Raw genomic sequence first — 19,263 nt, 5'->3', positions numbered from 1 at the left:
TCTGTGAGCTTTCTTTTCTATTTAAACTATCTGTCTACTTAGAATCAGTATAGTACATTGAAATAAATAATAGATTCATCTACAATTGAAAGCATCACAATTTGATTTAGCTTCTTCTTTATTTAGTTATATGATAACAGACTGAATTACCAATGTTGGTTAATAGAAATAGATATTTTTAAATTCCAGATAGAGAAAAATAATATCAAATATCCAAAACCAAAATCAAAAATACATATTTTTCCTGTAGTGCTATTAATCAATCATTTTTTTTTTTTTTTTATTGTGAGTTGCTGAGTTTTAGAGATATCGGCTGTAGACATGTCTGGCTTCTCTCAAATATAATGGCACTAGATGGCTCGGCTGATGGTGCTCATAAAAAAAACAAAAAACTCAACAGCAATGTCGCTTTCCAGAAATCTTGACCCGGCAGAAGGAAGCGTGCATCTACTCAGGCTTGTGACAGCACAAGATTTAAACATTAATGCCGACCTCCTCCGCTGAGCTGTAATGTTAGTTGGTTTAGGAGGGTTGTCGGGTGTAAGGTAAGGTTGTTCGGTAGAAAGAAAATAGTTCGGACATAAAACCGCTCACAACAAGGTCTGTGGATTACCTTGAGGAACCGGGTCGTGATTTTTGCTGTTGAGTTTTTCAAATTAGTTTTTTGCCGCTTAGAGCTCCACAAGCCGAGTGCCATCAAGTTCCATTATATTCAAGAGAAGGCGGACATCTCTACGGCAGATATCTCCAACACTCTGCAACTCACACCAAAACAATTTAGACTGATTAATAGCTCTACAGGTAACAGGAAAAATATGTATTTTTGATTTTGGGGTGAACTGTCCCTTTAAGTAAATTTAGCTAGCTTTAACAAAGGCTAAATTTCACTAGCTAGCTTTCGCTTGATATAGGGTTAGCTCTCCTGCTTAAGCTGTCCATAGTTTTGTTTCTCTTTGAAATGTATATGTTGTTTTAACAAAAAGTTTACATTTCTATGGCATAATCATTTTTGTTAAAACAGATGCTGAGAGGCAAGACTCTGCTCTTAACTAAATTTTGACACAATATGTAAAGCACTTTGGTTTTGTACGGCAGCGTAGAATGGGCCAGTGACTTAATGGTTAAAACACGGTCTCTCCTTTTCAGTGACCCTCACACACCACACACACATCTTACTGCTATAAAGAGAGATGTTGAAACAAAGGAATGTGCGTCCAGGTGAAAAGAAAAGCCTTCAGTGTCCGACCCCTGTAAGCTCTCTTCACCCAAACACACCCGACTCTTATCTCTTATCAGCTGCACTGCTGGAGGACATGCAGCTGTGTAAGTGCATATGTGTGTGTGCATTTTGTCCACACACATGCAGGTTTATTTGACCAGCGAGGGCAAGCAGGCACCAGGGTCAGGGTCATTCATTGTGTGTGTGTGTTATCAGGTCTGATGTCTGCAGAGAGACGGAGTGTAAACACTGAGCAAAGCTCTGTTTACTCTCGATCTGAGTTTCTTTCATAGATTCTCCATTAGAGCTCGCTGTGATCATCTACCAAGTGCTTTATCATGAGGGCAGAGTGGGTAAAGAAGACAGGATGTATTTACAGAGTGTGGTCTTACTTAAACAAATCATTTTAGTTCGTAACATTTTGAAATATGTGGCGTCCATTTAGAGGACATTTGTAGAAAGCACCTTTTACATGTAGCTCAATGACTGCATAACCTTTGAATCTTTGAAGAACTGTCAAGCCCGCGGTTTCATTGATGAGCTGAGGTAATAAATATATTCAGTGTGTCCAATAAAAAAACAGCAGTGCTTTGAGCTAAATGCTAACCTGAGCATGCTAACATGCTCATAATGACAATGTAATGTTGATCATGTTCACCATCTTATTTAGTTTGTTAGCATGCTAACATTTGCTCTTAAACACTAAGCACAGTACAGCTGAGGCTGATGGGACTGTCTGTAGTTCAGCAGGTATTGGGTCATAAAATAAATAACAAATTAAAATGTGGGCATAATAATGGCACTAGAGGAAAAGTCAGGGGATCACCAATGTTACTAAAATTCATCCATTGGGAACCAGTACTGTCTGCACTAAACTGTGAGCCAGGTTGGTAAGAGTTTACCAGAGGATCACTAAAGTCATTAGGATTCATCGTCTGGGGAACATGCATGCTTATATACAATTTCCTGCCAATCCATCAAATAGTTGTTGAGATATTTCTGTCTGTAACAAAGTGGTGGTCCGACCAACTGAAAGACATATTCTCATACACTGTCCATGCTTATACGTACCTACTACAAGTAATGCACTAATTTGTGCACAACCCACGAGACAGGACTGGTATAGGTGTAATATAAAGAGCAACATAACCCTAACCCGTGACTTCCGTACTTAAGTAACTCCCTTTCCGTAGTTATTTTAACCCAAACCCCAATCTTTTCCTAAACCCAACCAAGAAGTCGTGTTGCCTAAACAAGTTCTGTACTGCAGGAACTTGCACAGACGCACTGATCGCCTGTGTTGCTGGACATTTGTAGGAAAACCCAACAAAAATAACACAACAACTTTTCGTAAGATATCATGAGGATACATTGCTTGCTAGCTTTTGATAAAAAGTGAAAACCAAAAGAAACACACATTTTTTAAATGACAGATTGATACAAATATGTGTTAAAAAATTTGAATGAAAGAATTAGAGCCAAATGATTTATCAATTAATTGATGAATGGACTTAGTGGTTTGTGGCAGTGAATGGAATATCTTTTGGTTTTAGACTGTTGGTAGGATAAAATAGCTATTTGAAAGTGTCACCCTGGGTTTTAGGAAAATGTAATGACCATTTTATACTATTGTCTAAAAAAAGCTTTTTATTGATAAAACAATAAATGAATTACGAAACATTAAAGACATAATAATTTCTTACAGGTCTACAGTAAAGAACCCCATCTCTGAGGAAGACACCTTCTGGTTTGAGTGTCTGTGTGCACAGAGAGGGAAGAGGGTCTAGACTGAGTGCTAAGTGGATGTGATATTTTTCTCAGCCCCAACACTGCACTGTGGGTGGCAGAGGCCGCTGGATCAGTGCATTTATCAAACACAATGAATTCAAGCCTAACTTCTAATATGGTACAGTGATTCTGTGTGAGTCTATAACAAAAAAAGGTAGTGAAAATATAACTTTAGCAGAGTTGAAGACCCCCCCCCAGTTTTTTTTACTGCCACTGCTGCCTCCCTACAAACTGCTGCGGCCACATTTACAGTAAGGCAGACCGACCCAGGAAACAGCAGGGGAGATTTTGTGGGGAAAGGTCTGTTTACCTTTGGGCAGAAAAACCCCACACTCTGTGAGGTAAAATAAACTTTTTGTGCGTGTTTATGTATCAGAACTGTGCTCTCTTAAAGAAGTTATTGTTCTTTAGATTTCATAAGAGACCCGGAGAAAGAAAAACAAATACGTGCAGTATCCATGTTGATACGTTTGCAGCAGCTGTGTGCGTGTATCTGATTTTGCATGGTTGCATCAGAGAGGGCTGTTGAGAAATCAGTGTGATTCCGGCCATAAAACATCCCACCCTTTATAAGTTGAACCTTCTGTGATGATGCTGACTCACATCGCTTCCTCTAACTTTAACACATGTTCAAGTGTACAGGATGGCAAATAACAATCTCAGCTCACACAGGATTAGAAAACATAATAACATTTTATTCCTCCAATGGCCAACATCGGCAAATAGTCATGTCCTCTTGCATGATAAATAGATGTCCTCCGAAGAGTAAAACACAAGGGCCTCTTCTTTACCAAATCACCCCTCCATACTTCTATGAGCACGCACACCCATGTTCAAGCTTGTTAAAGGAATAGTTTGATATTTTTCTCTCTTTTAGGAAAATGTTTTCTCTCTAACTTATCTGTCAGTTGAATATAAAGCTACAGCCAGGAGACAGTCAGCTTAGTTTAGCACACAGACTGGAAACAGGGGGAAAAGAATAGCCTCAATCTACAGGGCACAACATCTAGAGATCACTAATTCACCTGTTATATTTAGTTTGTTTGATTTGTACAGAAACTGTAAAAATTGCGTTTGACCAAGAAATAGTCCGAAACATTTGTGTGTAATATGCCTCTTTCATTTATGTTTTCGTAAGAATATAAAAAACGTGATATGACAAGTAAGAATATGCTTGCACTGCGAGGTTCGGCTCAACTCGACTCCCTTTTGTTACCAGGGGTTTTTCTCAACTTCCTTTTCCACTGCCGATAGTACCCTGTCAATGTAGGCGGGACTCTTTGCTGACTGGTTTTTGCGGGTTGACATTATTTAAAATCTGGGTCAAGAGAATGTTTTTAAATGTGATCGCTATTGAGGATATCCTGGCAAATTAAGAATGGCAGGTTAGTGCAGGATGTCCCATGTTGCAATAGTGATGGATCTCTCCATCGCCGTGTTATAACCTCAATTTATAATATCGGCTCAGTTCACTTTGGAACCTCGACCGAGGTGGTACCAAAACAAAGTAGACTACCATGCGCCTCCTGGCTGAAGCTTTATATTTAATGAACAGATATGAAAGTGTAATTGGTCTTGGTCTGTACCGGGCGGGAAACCGGGCTGGGGTGTAACTGTTGTGCTTTTATCAGCACTTCCATCAACTTTGCTGAGTAATACTTTGATAACTTTCGATTAACATACGTAAAAAGTGTCTTTTGGCACTTACAATGAATTATAACTTACTCTTTCCCTGGTCTTGGTTTTGTCATCGACTCTGTCTCAGTGTTCAGTTCACTCTGTTCTTATCACCTGCCTATCCCTCAGTTTGTGTGCATTCCTCTTAGCCCGTAAAGCCGCAGGGCTCCTCTTGACGTCTCCGTCACTCTGAGCGATCAGTTGAAATGGTAGTAATCTGTTCCTTCCTTTAGCTGCAAAGAGCTGAGGTTTCCCTCCAGAACGCCTTCTGTCATGTCCTACAAATGAAACAACAACATGAGACAAACAGAAAACTCAAAAAAGAACTACAGGATTGTTTGCCTTTAAACTCGTCCATTTGCTTTGTCACTTTAATGAAGGTCATTGTTGTCTCCAGTGTTTTAACCACACTGAACTAAAGTCAAAGGTTATATACAGGCTGAAGAGATTGAGACTTGCCAACATAAACTTAGGTTTAACCGTGGAAAATGTACCAAGCTCAAATAATTGTATATTTGTTGATTGAGGTTATTTGACATCTGGGTATAAAAAAATACTTGTTTGAGATTGAGTCCAGGTGTTTATGTGTGTGTGTCTGTGTGTGTGTGTGTCATAGAGAAGGAGAGAGGGTCCAGGTCTCTTTGTCCTCCAACTGTGATTACGTCTCCAAATTCCCATAATTGAGCAATTAGTAGCCCCCGTAGGTGGGGTCACTCTAGATTTGCCGTCTGAAACTGGCTCGGTGATAAATAGGCAATTAGTGATTTGGCTGCCAGAACAGCAAAATGTGTGTGTGTGTGTGTGTTATTGTATATTAATAAAACAAAAAAAATAAGAAAAGGAGAATGCCATTATCTTAGAAAAAGGTTATGCAATAGTTAATACATATTGGCAGGACTTTGGAGCCAAAAATGTACAGAACTGAACTGTGGCAAAAACATTTAGATATTTGTATAAGCATCGTGTGATCAAAGATCAGGCTGTTGTCTCTATCCATTTCCTGACTGCCCCGTGTGTGTGTGTGTGTGTGTGTGTGTGTGTGTGTGTGTGTGTGTGTGTGTATTATGTCCTGTGCCGGGCACACGCCCTTGATCATTATGTCGTTAACTTAGATTACAGACCTGAGGGACAGGCGGTCAGAAACAGCAAACATACAACACACAAACACGTTCTCTGCTCACCAGTTTAACACAGATAATGAACGGGGCGGAGGCGTCTTTGTAGTGCAGAACTGGGATTTTTGGCTTGGGTCTTTGCTGGAGGGGTATTAAGAGAAAGCGAGAGATACAGAAAACCACATATTATTGTTGGTCACAGCTTTATAGGAATCTAATTCACGGGAATAAAGTGGTTGGGTGACCGATCATTATAGCTTACAACTTGCTTACATTGAATCACTATTGAGCTTGTACTTAGTATCCACAGTGGCGGATCTCACCTTGGATTCCTCGTATGTGTAAAAGCCTTTCTGGATCTTGTTCTCATCGACATCACAGAAAGCCTTGACCTGATGAATGAAACAGAAAAGCGGTGAACTCCACTAATAGAACTACTTAAAAGTAACTTTGTCTGTCCCACATCCGACTGCATAGCTGGAGGTAGCATACCTTCTTCTGATTGGTCGGGCTCAGGCTTCGGTACAGCTTCCGGCCCTGTTTCCCGGCGTTCCATATGGTGCAGCTCTCCCATTGGTTTAGAACTCTCTCCTGCAGGAAGTCCACGCGCAGCTTCCAAATGGTTTCCCTGGAAACAGAGGCGATGAGTGGAGGATCAAGGGATGGACGTAGAAGCAGGATAAGAAGGTTTGTCTAGTTCAGTGTGAGAAGGTTTCATTGTTACTGAAAAGATACAGGGATACACAGACAGACACACTGTTGATCATGACATTCTACTACAGAGACTGGAACATTATGTTGGCATAAAAGGAACCGCACTAAGCTGGTTCAAGTCCTATTTATCTGAGCGATCTCAATTTGTATGCGTTAATGATAAATCCTCCATGACAGCCAAAGTCAGTCTTGAAGTTCTGTACTTGGACTTGGACCGATTCTATTCACCTTATATATGCTTCCTTTGGTCAATATTATAAGGAACCACTCTATAAACTTTCATTGTTATGCGGATGATACCCAATTATATCATCAATTAAACCAGATGAAACCAATCAATTGGCTAAACTTCGAGCATGCCTTAAGGATATAAAAACTTGGATGTCTAGCAACCTTTTGATGTTAAACACAGACAAAACTGAAGTTATTATACTTGGCCCTAAACGCCTCCGAAACGTATTTTCTAATGACATAGAAGCTCTGGATGGCATTAATTTGGCCTCCAGCACCACTGTAAGGAATCTTGGCGTCATCTTTGATCAGGATCTGTCTTTTAACTCCCACATAAAACTAATCTCAAGGACTGCCTTCTTTCATCTACGTAACATTGCAAAAATAGACACATCCTGTCTCAAAATGATGCAGAAAAACTAGTCCATGCATGTGTTACTTCAAGGCTGGATTACTGCAACTCATTGTTATCAGGTTGTCCCAAAAAGTCGCTTAAGACTCTTCAGTTGATCCAAAATGCAGCGGCACGTGTATTGACAAGAACAAGGAAACGGGATCATATTACTCCTGTATTAGCTGCTCTGCACTGGCTCCCGGTAAAATACAGAATAGAATTCAAAATCCTTCTCCTGACTTACAAAGCAATTAATGGTCAGGCTCCAGCATATCTTAAAGATCTCATAGTACCTTATAAACCAACTAGAGCATTGCGGTCCCAGAATGCACAGTTACTTGTAGTTCCTAGAGTCTCTAAGAGTACAATGGGAGCCAGAGCCTTCAGCTATCAAGCTCCTCTCCAGTGGAACCAGCTTCCAGTTTGTGTTCGGGAGGCAGACACACTCTCCACATTTAAGAGCAGGCTAAAGACTTTCCTTTTTGATAAAGCTTATAGTTAGGGCTGGCTCAGGTTTGCCTTGGATCAGCCCCTAGTTATGCTGCTATAGGCTTAGACTGCCGGGGGACACCTCCCTGCTCTCTTCCTTCTCTTCTTCTCCCTCTGTTTCTGTCTCCCATGTGACAGGTTGCCTCTGATAAAGTTTACATCAGGATCAGGAATCGTGGCTGCGCCTGCTGACCTGGTCCTGCTGGACACCGGGAAGCCTTTTTGACATTATCCTGGATTCATCCATACTTTCTCTTTTCCAACACAACATAATTTCTGTCAAATGTTGTATTTGTACTATGTTGTTTATCCTGTACACACGACATCTATTGCACGTCTGTCCGTCCTGGGAGAGGGATCCCTCCTCAGTTGCTCTCCCTGAGGTTTATAACATTTTTCCCCTTTAATTGTGGGGTTTCTTTTAGGAAGTGTTTCCTTGTGCGATGCGAGGGTCTAAGGACAGAGGGTGTCGTAACCTGTACAGTCTGTAAAGCACACTGAGACAAATGTATGATTTGTGATATTGGGCTATACAAATAAATTTGATTTCATTTGACTGCATGTGCTGTATAACATGTATGCAGATCATATTTAGCTTTTTGGGGTTTGAGTAAACCAGGTTAGACAAATTAATTTACAGTTGCAGTGTTATCACAGCTGAAAAAAATGTAAGATAAAACTACAAAAAAGTAATACATTGGAAACATCCTGTTCGTATTAGACCATAATCTCTTATTTTCCAAAAGCATTCACTGCATTAAATAAGAACTACGACTGAATAAAAAAAACAATAGTCTGTAGTTCAACTGGATGAAAAGATTGTGTACATTTTAATGATCTTGTTTTCCTGTTGCCTGTCACACACACACACACACACACACACACACACACACACACACACACACACACACACACACACACACACACACACACGTCTTCATGCTCTACTCATGCTCTTAACCTCTTCCTCCTCACTCTCTCACACACACTTACACACTGATGTTGAATAATTATATGGAAACAATCACAGGAGATGCTCCGCTCTCATCTCCTGAAGTGAGCCTGTTACTGGGTCTAACAGTGGGCCTCATATGACAAACAAACCCACCACCATCCTGGAGCGCGGGTGGTCTGCAGATTGCTTTTCTATACATTCTCTATACAGGCTTTGATTCTAAGACATGGCAGTAACATGGCAGAGATGTACTATAAACTGTATCTGTATACACATACTGAAGCCTTCATCCCCCTAATACCCTGCAGATCAAAAGGCAAAAACACTTTCGTGCACTCTGCACACACACTCACATTTATAAACACAGCCTTTCTGTGTTAAGAAGCCTCTCATCTCAGTTACTCTTTAGCATCATCTTAACCTTTTAAAAACACACTTCTCACCTCACCGACAGAGCCTCTACAATTACATGGTGTGTGTGTGTGTGTGTGTGTGTGTGTGTGTGTGTGTGTGTGTGTGTGTGTGTGTGTGTGAGAGACAGAAAGAAGATGATGGTTTTATCTGACTAAAGAGAGGAAGTAGGTAGTCTGTCGATGGGGAGGGGTGACAAGAAGTGGTGGAGAGTGGAAAGTAGGCAAGGCGCAGCTTGAAATAGGCATCCAAAAATAGACAGATGATAGATGAAGACAGAGAGGAGGATGATCGGTGAAGGAGTGCGTCAACACGGGCATATATAAGAGCATTGGACAGACGCAGGGGAGTAAGGAAGGAAGGAAGGAGTAAAGGAAGGAGGAGATGAAAGGGAGGGAGGTGTAGCTGGGAGGAAAGGCAGGAAAGACCTTCTCCTTTGGTGTGTTTTACCATTTGAGGCACTCACACGCACCTACAGACACTACATGACCTTGAGTGTCAGACACACACACACACACACACACACACACACACACACACACACACACACACACACACACACACACACACACACACACACACACAGAACATTCCACAGAGTGAAGAGAACGGGTTGAAATGATTGATTCATTGGCTGGGAAAGTGTCTGGAATTCCAAAAACATTCTGAAAATGTGTGTATATTTGTGTGAGAGTATCGAGCCCTGACAAAACCTTGAATGCCAGCGGGCAGCTGTGAGTATGTGGAGGATCAACACTGTGTCCAAGTATGTGTGTGTGTGTGTGTGTGTGTGTGTGTGTGTGTGTGTGTGTGTGTGTGTGTGTGTGTGTGTGTGTGTGTGTGTAGCTGAGCAGGGGAAGGGGTGTGTGGTGGGACTGACTCTGTTACAGAGTGCGTGGTGGCCTTCTCGTGGTAACGGTACACCAGCAGGCACCGGTCGACTCTGGCCACGCCCCCTCCCTGACGAAGACTCTGGTAGAAGAAGAGCAAGTCCTCCGGCACTCCCTGGTGAGGAGGAAGTAGAGTGTGAAATAATGGTTGATGCCTCTTAATAATTGTAATGCATTTCTTTATTTTGAATTGAATCAATACTTGCTAATGGAGCTCAGGTAAGTTTGGGCAGAAGCATTTTGTGATGGTGGTTGGGTCCATTTAGGTAAGGACATAATATAAACGTATATAATATAAAGACTTTCACTCCCCTTCATGCATTCAGCCGAACATTGTGTTCATTAGGGCTGTAGTCAACCAAAGAAAATCTTCTCAAATTCGACCTTCTTCAACTAATCGATTGGTCGATGGGGGAAAATAAGTCTGCACGTTATCACTATATTAACTTAATCGGCCAAATACCTCGATATGAATATTGCGATGATATTGTAGGGTTGACCATTGACACTTGATGTTTGATAGATAATCATCAGTAATGTGGATATAATGACTAAGTGGGTAAAATAATAGAAGAGCTAGAACAGTCTGGTAAGTTCAGAAAATGTCAAGCAAAATAAACATGAACCGAAAATGGATCCTAAATAAGAATGGAGGTTTGGTTGGACTGTCAAATGGAGCGGAAAAGTAAGATGTGTGAACTCTCACCTTGCCTCCCTCATCAAACGGTCCAACCTTCAGGTACCAGTGCCTTGAGCAGAACCACGTCGGCATGACGACTGTGGGCCCATGAGACGTGTAAACCTGAGACACAAGAACAGCTCAGACTATAACATCAGGACATATACAATCCAGAAATATAATCATAAACACACTGTTAGTGTCCATACTGGTCACTGTGAACGGACCGTTTTCAAGTAATCTTCTTGTTAACTTACAGAACTCTGGTTACGTGTCTATTTGTATCCGTCTTGCTCTATTTCAAACAAAGTGTGTATGCCGGGTGAGACATAATAAATCACACCTCAACATTTTCAACAAATATTCTGACCAAATATCAACTAGTGGGCAGACTATAGGATAGAAACAAGGTTGAAACATGAAACATGAAACTGATCAGAGTGCACTGAGGAACAGAGAACATGATATGCAACTCTAAAATAAGGTTGTACATAGTAGTAGCTGGGAGTATAAAAAGAGTTTATTATATTCATATAAATATCTCTTCATGTTTGATGTAAACACGCAAACAAGTCTGCACTTGGGCTTGAACAATCAAATCCTGCAAGAGTTATCAGGATATGTAAGTACACGTACACAAACACGGTGCAGGAAACAGCATTTTGTTTCAGCTCCACTTTATAAATAAAGGAACTTCTTGTCGTGGTTAGAACACACAACAATATATCAGCTGAAACCTGACCAGGATTTGGCATGTGGCTCTGGGAAATTTCCCATTCGGCTTCTAGGAGCAAACAGTCGAATGCAGAAAGACTCTGCAAAACTTTGAAACCTGCAAACAAAATAGGTTAGAGTGCAGCCACATGTGTTCTCTTACAGAAGTGTGTGCTTCCTGAAGTGTGCAGGGGGAGGATACACACTTCCATCCTCTGGCACATGATCTTTGACTAATGACTTTGTTTTGGCCTCTTTTTCTCTTTCTAACCCTACAACACCAGGAGCACATTACGGCTCCTACATTTCTTCCTCTATTCACCCCCAACTCATTCATTCCACTGCTGCCTAGCCCTCTTCGCCCTTTCTTGTTCCTCCTTTTCTCTGCCTTTGTGTGTTTTGCTCAGTAGTGTTCTTGCGTTTTGAATCTGAGGGTCAGTCCAGGTTGAGCTGTTTCTTTCTCCAACTATGTCACGATGTGTGTGTGTGTGTGTGTGTGTGTGTGTGTGTGTGTGTGTGTGTGTGTGTGTGTGCACAAGTAAGTGTTCTTGGTTTAAGTTGAATACTACTGCATAACTGAAATGCAACACAGATGAAGAAAATTGGGGAAAACATCTGGATTCAGCCAGTCAAACAGCTGGACAGAATCTAGTGGTGTGTGTGTGTGTGTGTGTGTGTGTGTGTGTGTGTGTGTGTGTGTGTGTGTCCCCGCATACTTACATCTCCTCTCCCTCCTGTTGTAATATTGCAACATTTCGCAGATGTACGCTTTTGCCAAAAGCATGAATAAGAATGAGTTCTGGGAATCCATGGAAGAATAGAGAGAGTGAGAGAGAGAGAAAGAGGGGGAGAGAGAGAGAGTGGGAGAGAGAAAGAGGGGGAGAGAGAGAGAGTGAGAGAGAGAAAGGGAGTCGTGTGGATGTGAGGAGTCAGTGGGGTAGGGAAGGTTTGGGATAACTATATCTAATGTCCTACAGATGAACACTCAGGTTCCACCTCTGGATCAAGTTAAACGAGCTCCACTCTGAGAAAATCTCTGGTTTAACTCAGTTAGATTCTGTTTCTTTACCCAGAAACTGGAACTAAAGGCAGATAAAGTGAAAAAATAAGAAAATGTGACGGGAAATGAGCTGCCTTCAAGCCTACAGAATCAATGCGTGATCTCATGCTCCATGAAACTTAATATCACATTAATAACCAGGAATGCCTGCTAAGGAGTTATGCAGACTGTGTGTGTGTGTGTGTGTGTGTGTGTGTGTGTGTGTGTGTGTGTGTGTGTGTGTGTGTGTGTTAGAACAAGAGTTGGTCCAGGTTGTCTTGTATCCTTGGTGACGAATGTGTTTTGTTCAGACAGACATCTCAACATAAATAGAAATACTGCCAGTGGTGTCACATTCATTTCACTTATCATTTAGTGATTAATGTCACTATTCAACATGGTGAAAGTAGAAGTATTAGTAGTAAAAGTGGAAAGCAAAAGATGTTTACAACTATTTCCCAGTTGGAGAGACACATACAATCAGGCTGTCTATGCAGTAGAAAGGCGCAAATATTTTTGAAATTGTTGCTACATAACCAGAGAAAACACAGGAAAAAGGTTTGTGGTGTTCGCTTTTGCCTAAAAGGTAGAAAACCAGAATGCACTGGGCTTTTCTCTCTGGCTGGTGGCGATTGAGCCTCGAACTTCTCCATCATACCATAATTCCTCCGCACTGTATTGTGGCTGATACACAAGTAGCCCCCAAATGTCAGATTCCAGCATTACATTTTTAAAATCGTCGAGAATACAAAAACCTGCGGTTCCATCAACAGAGCCGGCAAACATGTCATCTGGCAGAGTTTTGCTGGCACATGAGTGGGGAGGTGGCATTGTGGAGGGAAGTTAAACACTGCTCATTTGCATGAACTACCCAGATTGTAATGACACAAAGCTGCTTGAACATCTAAGAAGGATCCCTTTAAGTAGCCACTGCCCTGCCAGTTCATATCGAGGTTCTCTGATGTGTATTATAGTACCAAGTTAGCAAGCCAACATTGTGCCAATGTAGGGACAATGTTATCAGCTTGTGCTGGGTCATGTTACCATTATCTTTGTTATTTGAGATGAGTCTGATTAGGCGATAACAGAGGCATAAATGTTTGCCGTGACTCGGCTGAGCCACCTGGAAGGAAGAGGAGTCATTTTTCTGTTTTGGGCCATAAAACAATTTCTTATGAAATCCAATGAGGTGGAGTGCAGAAGCTGATGGTGCGCTTTAAAATAGTCTTTAGCAAAGTTCATATGTGGCGACTTTCACACAGCTGTGCAGGAGCACTATTTTATCAAAATGTAATAAGACTGCAGTACTTTTGTCTGCAAAATGAACTTCTCCACTGCCAACAGTTTCCACTTTAGACTACCTTCAGCAGACAGCTGGCAGTGGGACCCGTTTCCTCTGGTGGGACCGTGATGGACAGAGAGGTCAGGAGTGATGCTGCGTCCTCCGTCCAGTCCACCGCCACATTTCCGTGGAAACTGCGAGCGGCAGGTACGTATCCTGTTTCTGTCTGACCTGGTCGCTGTCTGGCACATGACCTCTCGCATACACACAAACACACATTCACGGGCATTGAAGTGCCCAAACATACACGCTGTTCCAAGCTGCGTGTATTTACCTGTGTGATGAGCTGATCCTGAGTGATGGTGTTGATCCAGCGTGTGTAACGCTCGGTAGATCCCTCGGGAAGCCTCCGAACTTTACAGCCAATCAGCTATCACGAAAACACACGCAGACACCATGAAAAACATTTTTCTTTCAGGAACCATTGAAAACATTTGCAGTAATTTTGGAAAAATGCTGCTGCCATAGAAGTAACGAGTACGTTTTGTTTTCATAGGTTTGCGGTGTGCTGCGAAGATCACTTCTGGTTTCATTAGTAAGCCTTCAGAATAAAAGTACATTTAAGCTTAAACAACCACAAAGACACATCAATGTTTGAATTGTTGTTAACATTTTGAATGAAGCTGAAACAATTAGTCGACTAATCAATCAATAGTTTTCATCATTTTCTACATTTTCATTTTCTTCTATGTGTACGATATTAATCTGAATATGTTTGGGGCGTTGGATAGTTTTTCCTGACAAAGCATGACCTCTGTGAGACGTCACCTGTGGCTCTGTTTTTAGGCCAAACAATTAATTTATTAAGCAAGAAAATAATTGTGTGTATCTGAGTCATCTCAGTTGTGCCCGTTTTGATACATACAGTCAAATCAGAGAACACGGACATCAATGCAAAGTAAAGGCTTACATAAAGAAGAGAAAGATGATAAGCCATAACAGAAAGAGGCAGGTTGTTTGTGCAGGGCAGCAAGCCTGCTGTCTCCATGCTGTCTCCCTCACTTCCCTCATACACACAACCTTTTACCTCTGACCTGGCAGGCCACAGAAAGCATCAACACCGGATACTCACACTGTTCTGCATGCCAACTGTATGGAAGCACACACACACACACACACACACACACACACACACACACACACACACACACACACACACACAGTATATTTTTGGGGAAGGATTGGTCAGATGATCAGAGAGAGAGAAAGGGAAGGAGAGGGAGAAAAGTGAGGAGAAAAGAAAAGGCAGGAGGGGTGAATGCAGAGTGTGACAGCGAGGAAAGGAAGTGAGTAAGCACATACTTGAGGGAGAACTTACAGAGTTTGGGTGGAGGGCAGATGCTTCATACTGCAGACGTACTCTTTGGGGACACATAACGTCATCCTGGAGTTAAAAAAAGTACATTTATTGAAACACATACTACATGTTAAATATTGTAAGTATTCAGCATCATGTGTACGAGTACATATTAAAGGTACACTAAACGTTGTCTAAATGGATAATAACGGGCACAAACCAACTCAAATTTCTCAGAAATATCATTTTAATATTGCGGTTTTGTTTTTACGTCACACAAACAGCGTATAGCTGGAAATATTATTAATTCTTTTATTAGTTTCACTTGAAACGATCATGTTCAATTTGCACTAAAGTTCTTAATTAAATGAGAAAATACTCTATTCTATTCTAATATACTTTTTCATGTGTCCAGTACTAAATTCAAACAGGACGATACAAAAAAGGCTTTACTATGACTTTAATTAATTTATTTGTATTTATATCGTGATCTATAGCGTTATCGAGATATGAAATTAACTATATTGGAATAGAAGATTTTGGCCCTATAGCCCGGCCCTATTAGAACAGATCAGTAATAGTTAGCCTGCTAGCTAGATACCAAAAGGGAAATTGCGATGTTATAGCAGCTACTTCACATAAATCACAAAAAACAAATGAGGTACAATTAGAAATGTCTAATTATATAGAAATAACTAAAAATATAAAGCATAACAAAGAGACAGAGACATGAATGAAGACATTATGTTCCTGGACTTTGTGGAAAGAAACAAGTTTGATGTACACAGAAGACAAAAGCAGAGAAGAAACAAATAGTTGATCTCTGAGAAAAGCAATCTTATTGTCATTGAGTCTTTTCTTCTGTTAAAATAAAAGAGTCTTTTATAAACTGTTTGACCCAAGCCGTTATAAATCCAAACGGAGATCACAAATTCCGATGTTGCGGCCTTTGATTTGTAGTTTTGACAATTCAGCCTTCAGATGTGACTACAAAGCACTGTTTCAGAGACAGAGCTTCCTCTCACATGACCACATACCACACATCTGAAAGGCTGCTCTCAGCTCATTAGTCACGTGTTCTGACAGGTCTGTCAAACAGTCACTGAGGTCTGTGTGTCAAGGTCTCCATGTACAGCACATAGCGTGTATGTTTGAAAAACCAATATGGTCTAATTAGACTTGACTCACTACTGTATGTGTTATGGAATACATCTGGAAAGTTAAATGAAACATGCTCTGACTGACACATAGACACATAGACACACAGACACACAGACACACACACACACACACTTACCGCATCCTGAAAGCACAAGTATTGGCCACAGCTCTGAGATACTGCCTTATTCTTTGCATATCCCACTGAAAGACAACATAAGACTTTATGTATATGTTTGCATTTGAATGCCTCTGTGTTCAAACTATTTCCATTGTGCCATGTGTAAGTAATTATAATGTTCAACCATTAATCATGGGACATTTTCAAAATGCAAAACCAAAAAATGCAACAGTAACCCGTCACAGTGAACCCCATGCTGATTTATCTTTGTCAAACATTACTGTTCGCTGGTTAATCAGGAGAATATACAACTAAAACTAAACACCAAGCTTCTTAATTTGGTTCGCGAACAAAACATTTTTACAACGTGGCTGATCCAGTGACTGATATTATCAACTCTCTGGTGGTTTGGTTAAAGGTGACATGACACAGAAGGCCCCATTAATGCAGAATTGCAAGTTTATGAAGAGAGAAATGTAAAGGAAGTTATTGAGGTAGCGAGTCTAGATCGGGTAATCGTTCGTAAAGTTTTCTTGCAGGATCTGAGGTTGGGTGCAGGTATATATGGACACACAAGTGTATGCTGGATACAGATAAAAGAGATCTTTAAAAGTAATGAGTAAAACCTTAAAATCAATTGTCAAATCTATTAGAAGCAAATTAAAATCACATATCTTAATTTAATAGATCACAAACATACATTAATAATTTTCCTCAGTCACTCACTTTATAATGAACATTTTTTACAATATAATCTTAACTCAAGATCAACTTTCTATTGTTTTCTTAACTTCCTAACCTCCTCTAACAGCCTTCAAAGCAAGATACTAAATAAACTTTAGAAACAAACAATGTCAGCTGTCTGTGAACACCGGACCAAAACTGGTCTCAGAATCTGCTGGGAAGCGATCTCCATGAAGGAGAAGAACATGAGATACAGCTGAAAGCTAGTAAGTGGACTTAAGTTATTTTGCGTGAAATTAATGTTCATGCTCAAATATTTTAAAGTGTTGATGATTTCTTACACATTTCCCCCTAAAAAATAACATCCCAATCAATTCATCTTTTTTGTCAACATTTTCTTCCCAATAAAATTAACTTCTGACTAAAAAGGTAATCCAATCGGGACTGGGAATTCAACAACCTAAAAGTCTACTGACCTCCTCTGGGTTGGGCAGAGTTGTGGCCGGAGATCAGTACTGAGATGCCCCTCGCTTCCAGCCTCTCCCTCCAGCCCTCAACCACTGTCCTGGAGTCGTCCTAAAGGACACACACAAAGAGAGTTTGAACTATTCTGAGACAAATGACATGTCCGTGTGTAAATATGCAATGAAACAAACGTACAGTGCTTGCGTCGTCAAAGACAGAGAGCTCCATGATTCCAGTGAAGTCTTGATGTAATATGGCCTGCAGACATTCATCCAGCCAACAGGATGCATTGTACATTGGCATGACAATACTCTGAAAACACAGAGAGACTCTACAGTCAATGCAACGGATTAATGCATGAACAAGCAGCCATGAATAGATAACATATTTCCATACTGTTGTTTTACAGTGTAGTATAATGCGCATATTTTTTACATACTTATTCCTATTTTCTTTATGATTTCTCTATTTATATGTGTAACCCAATTCCTCTGAAAAACTCTCGTTCATATTGTCCAATAGCTCGGTATATTATTGTTAGCTGTGTATTGGAGAGTGCTAATCTGTCACCCACCACTCTGCTTTCCTCTTCCTGCCCTCCTGTCGGTGCTTCTGCATTTTCTGTGGAGCAGAGCCGCTTCGGTGGGTTCATGTCAAACCGTGAGCCCGCAGTGCCCGCTACCTTTCTGGGCAACGACTCAGCCGTGAGCCGACGTCCAAATTTGGTTTAGCAGATTAAACAGCTGACGTTAGAAATGTCTGAAAACAATGAAGATAAACCGAATGGACGTTAAAAAACACAGTCAGTGACGAAGAATGACCCACGCGGGCTACACGTGAATACATTAATGTCAGTGAACACAATTGTTTTTATCTGTTCTCTATGTAAAATGTACCCTCGTCGATAAATGACATCTCCTGGAAGTTGTTCTGTACATTTAGTAACGTTTAAAGTAATACTGTTAGGAAAACATTTAGTAACACTCGCCGCGAGGGTAACAGCTTCACAACTTCCGCAAACAATGAATTCCGGACGCTCATTGGCTCGTGCAAAACACGGACAGACACCGGATTCGCTGAAACTCCCCGTCAATCATCTGAACTGTGACGTCAACGAGAGCTTCATTTAGTTCTCTGTGCAGTAGTATAATAAAGAGTAAATTAACAAGAGCTGGACATAAAACAACTGTTCCCATCTCAAAACGGATACATCATCATTAATGTTCAATTGAGATTTATATTGTTTGAAATATATTTTGTCAGGAATTTGTGAGCCATTATGTATCATAGGCTTTGCTATGTATGCTGGTAATCAGTATCCAACAGTAAGGAATTATTAGCAAAAGGGCCACTTTTATCCACTTCTCATGGTCTTCATCAGCAGGTAGTTTGCTCAGTTCTCAATGAAATTGTTCAGTTGTTATGGAACCTATTTATTGTATTTCTACAGCATACAAAAGTAACATGTCTTTAGGGACATATAGAAATGTATTTTATTTTTAAGTATACTTCAGATCATTCAGGATGTTTAAAACACATAGGAAGTAAAGAGTTCTCTTTTTCTGTCTTTCTTGTTTTGCTTGGTCAGACTAATTTTTGATGGCATTCAACAGAGCAGCTCTGTCTAGCTTTCCAGCAGTGTTGACTATAAGGAACCAGATCAGTGTGGGTTTTTTTATGTTAACTTGGCAGCTGCAGCATCGGAGGTTTGACTTGGTGAGCAGACAGAAAAACAGGATGGGCTGAAATATTGTTTTTGAACATCGTTTTCAAAGAGAGAGAGAGAGAGAGAGAGAGAGAGAGTGTGCGTGTCCGTTTCCAACCAATAAGCAGATTCAGTGTTTGAGTGTGTGTGAGTCATTCTGGGTGATTAAGATATAT

General features: G+C 40.7%; 1 protein-coding gene across 2 annotated transcripts; it reads right to left on the bottom strand.

Annotated features, from left to right (window-relative positions):
• Nucleotides 1-3,681: 3,681 nt before the first annotated feature.
• Nucleotides 3,682-18,405, bottom strand: qtgal (queuosine-tRNA galactosyltransferase). 2 transcript variants are annotated; one of them, XM_029432110.1, is made up of 13 exons: nt 18,279-18,397; nt 17,957-18,141; nt 17,578-17,694; nt 17,394-17,493; nt 16,252-16,316; nt 14,976-15,041; nt 13,932-14,027; nt 10,590-10,685; nt 9,874-9,998; nt 6,292-6,427; nt 6,123-6,191; nt 5,866-5,940; nt 3,682-4,962 (listed from the first exon to the last, which is right to left on the bottom strand). In XM_029432110.1, exons 2-13 carry the CDS (start codon nt 18,032-18,034, stop codon nt 4,882-4,884), a joined length of 1,104 nt encoding a protein of 367 aa, XP_029287970.1. In that variant the 5' UTR covers nt 18,035-18,141; nt 18,279-18,397; the 3' UTR covers nt 3,682-4,881. The 2 variants fall into 2 exon arrangements, with proteins under 2 accessions (XP_029287970.1, XP_029295761.1); XM_029439901.1 differs by having other exon boundaries at nt 17,957-18,405.
• Between the last annotated feature and the right edge of the window lie 858 nt (nt 18,406-19,263).

The sequence above is a fragment of the Cottoperca gobio genome, chromosome 1, assembly GCF_900634415.1.
Source record: "Cottoperca gobio chromosome 1, fCotGob3.1, whole genome shotgun sequence".
Classification (NCBI taxonomy): Eukaryota; Metazoa; Chordata; class Actinopteri; order Perciformes; family Bovichtidae; genus Cottoperca; species Cottoperca gobio.
Note: the sequence above shows the minus strand (reverse complement) of the source record. Positions and strands in the feature narration are given on the sequence as shown.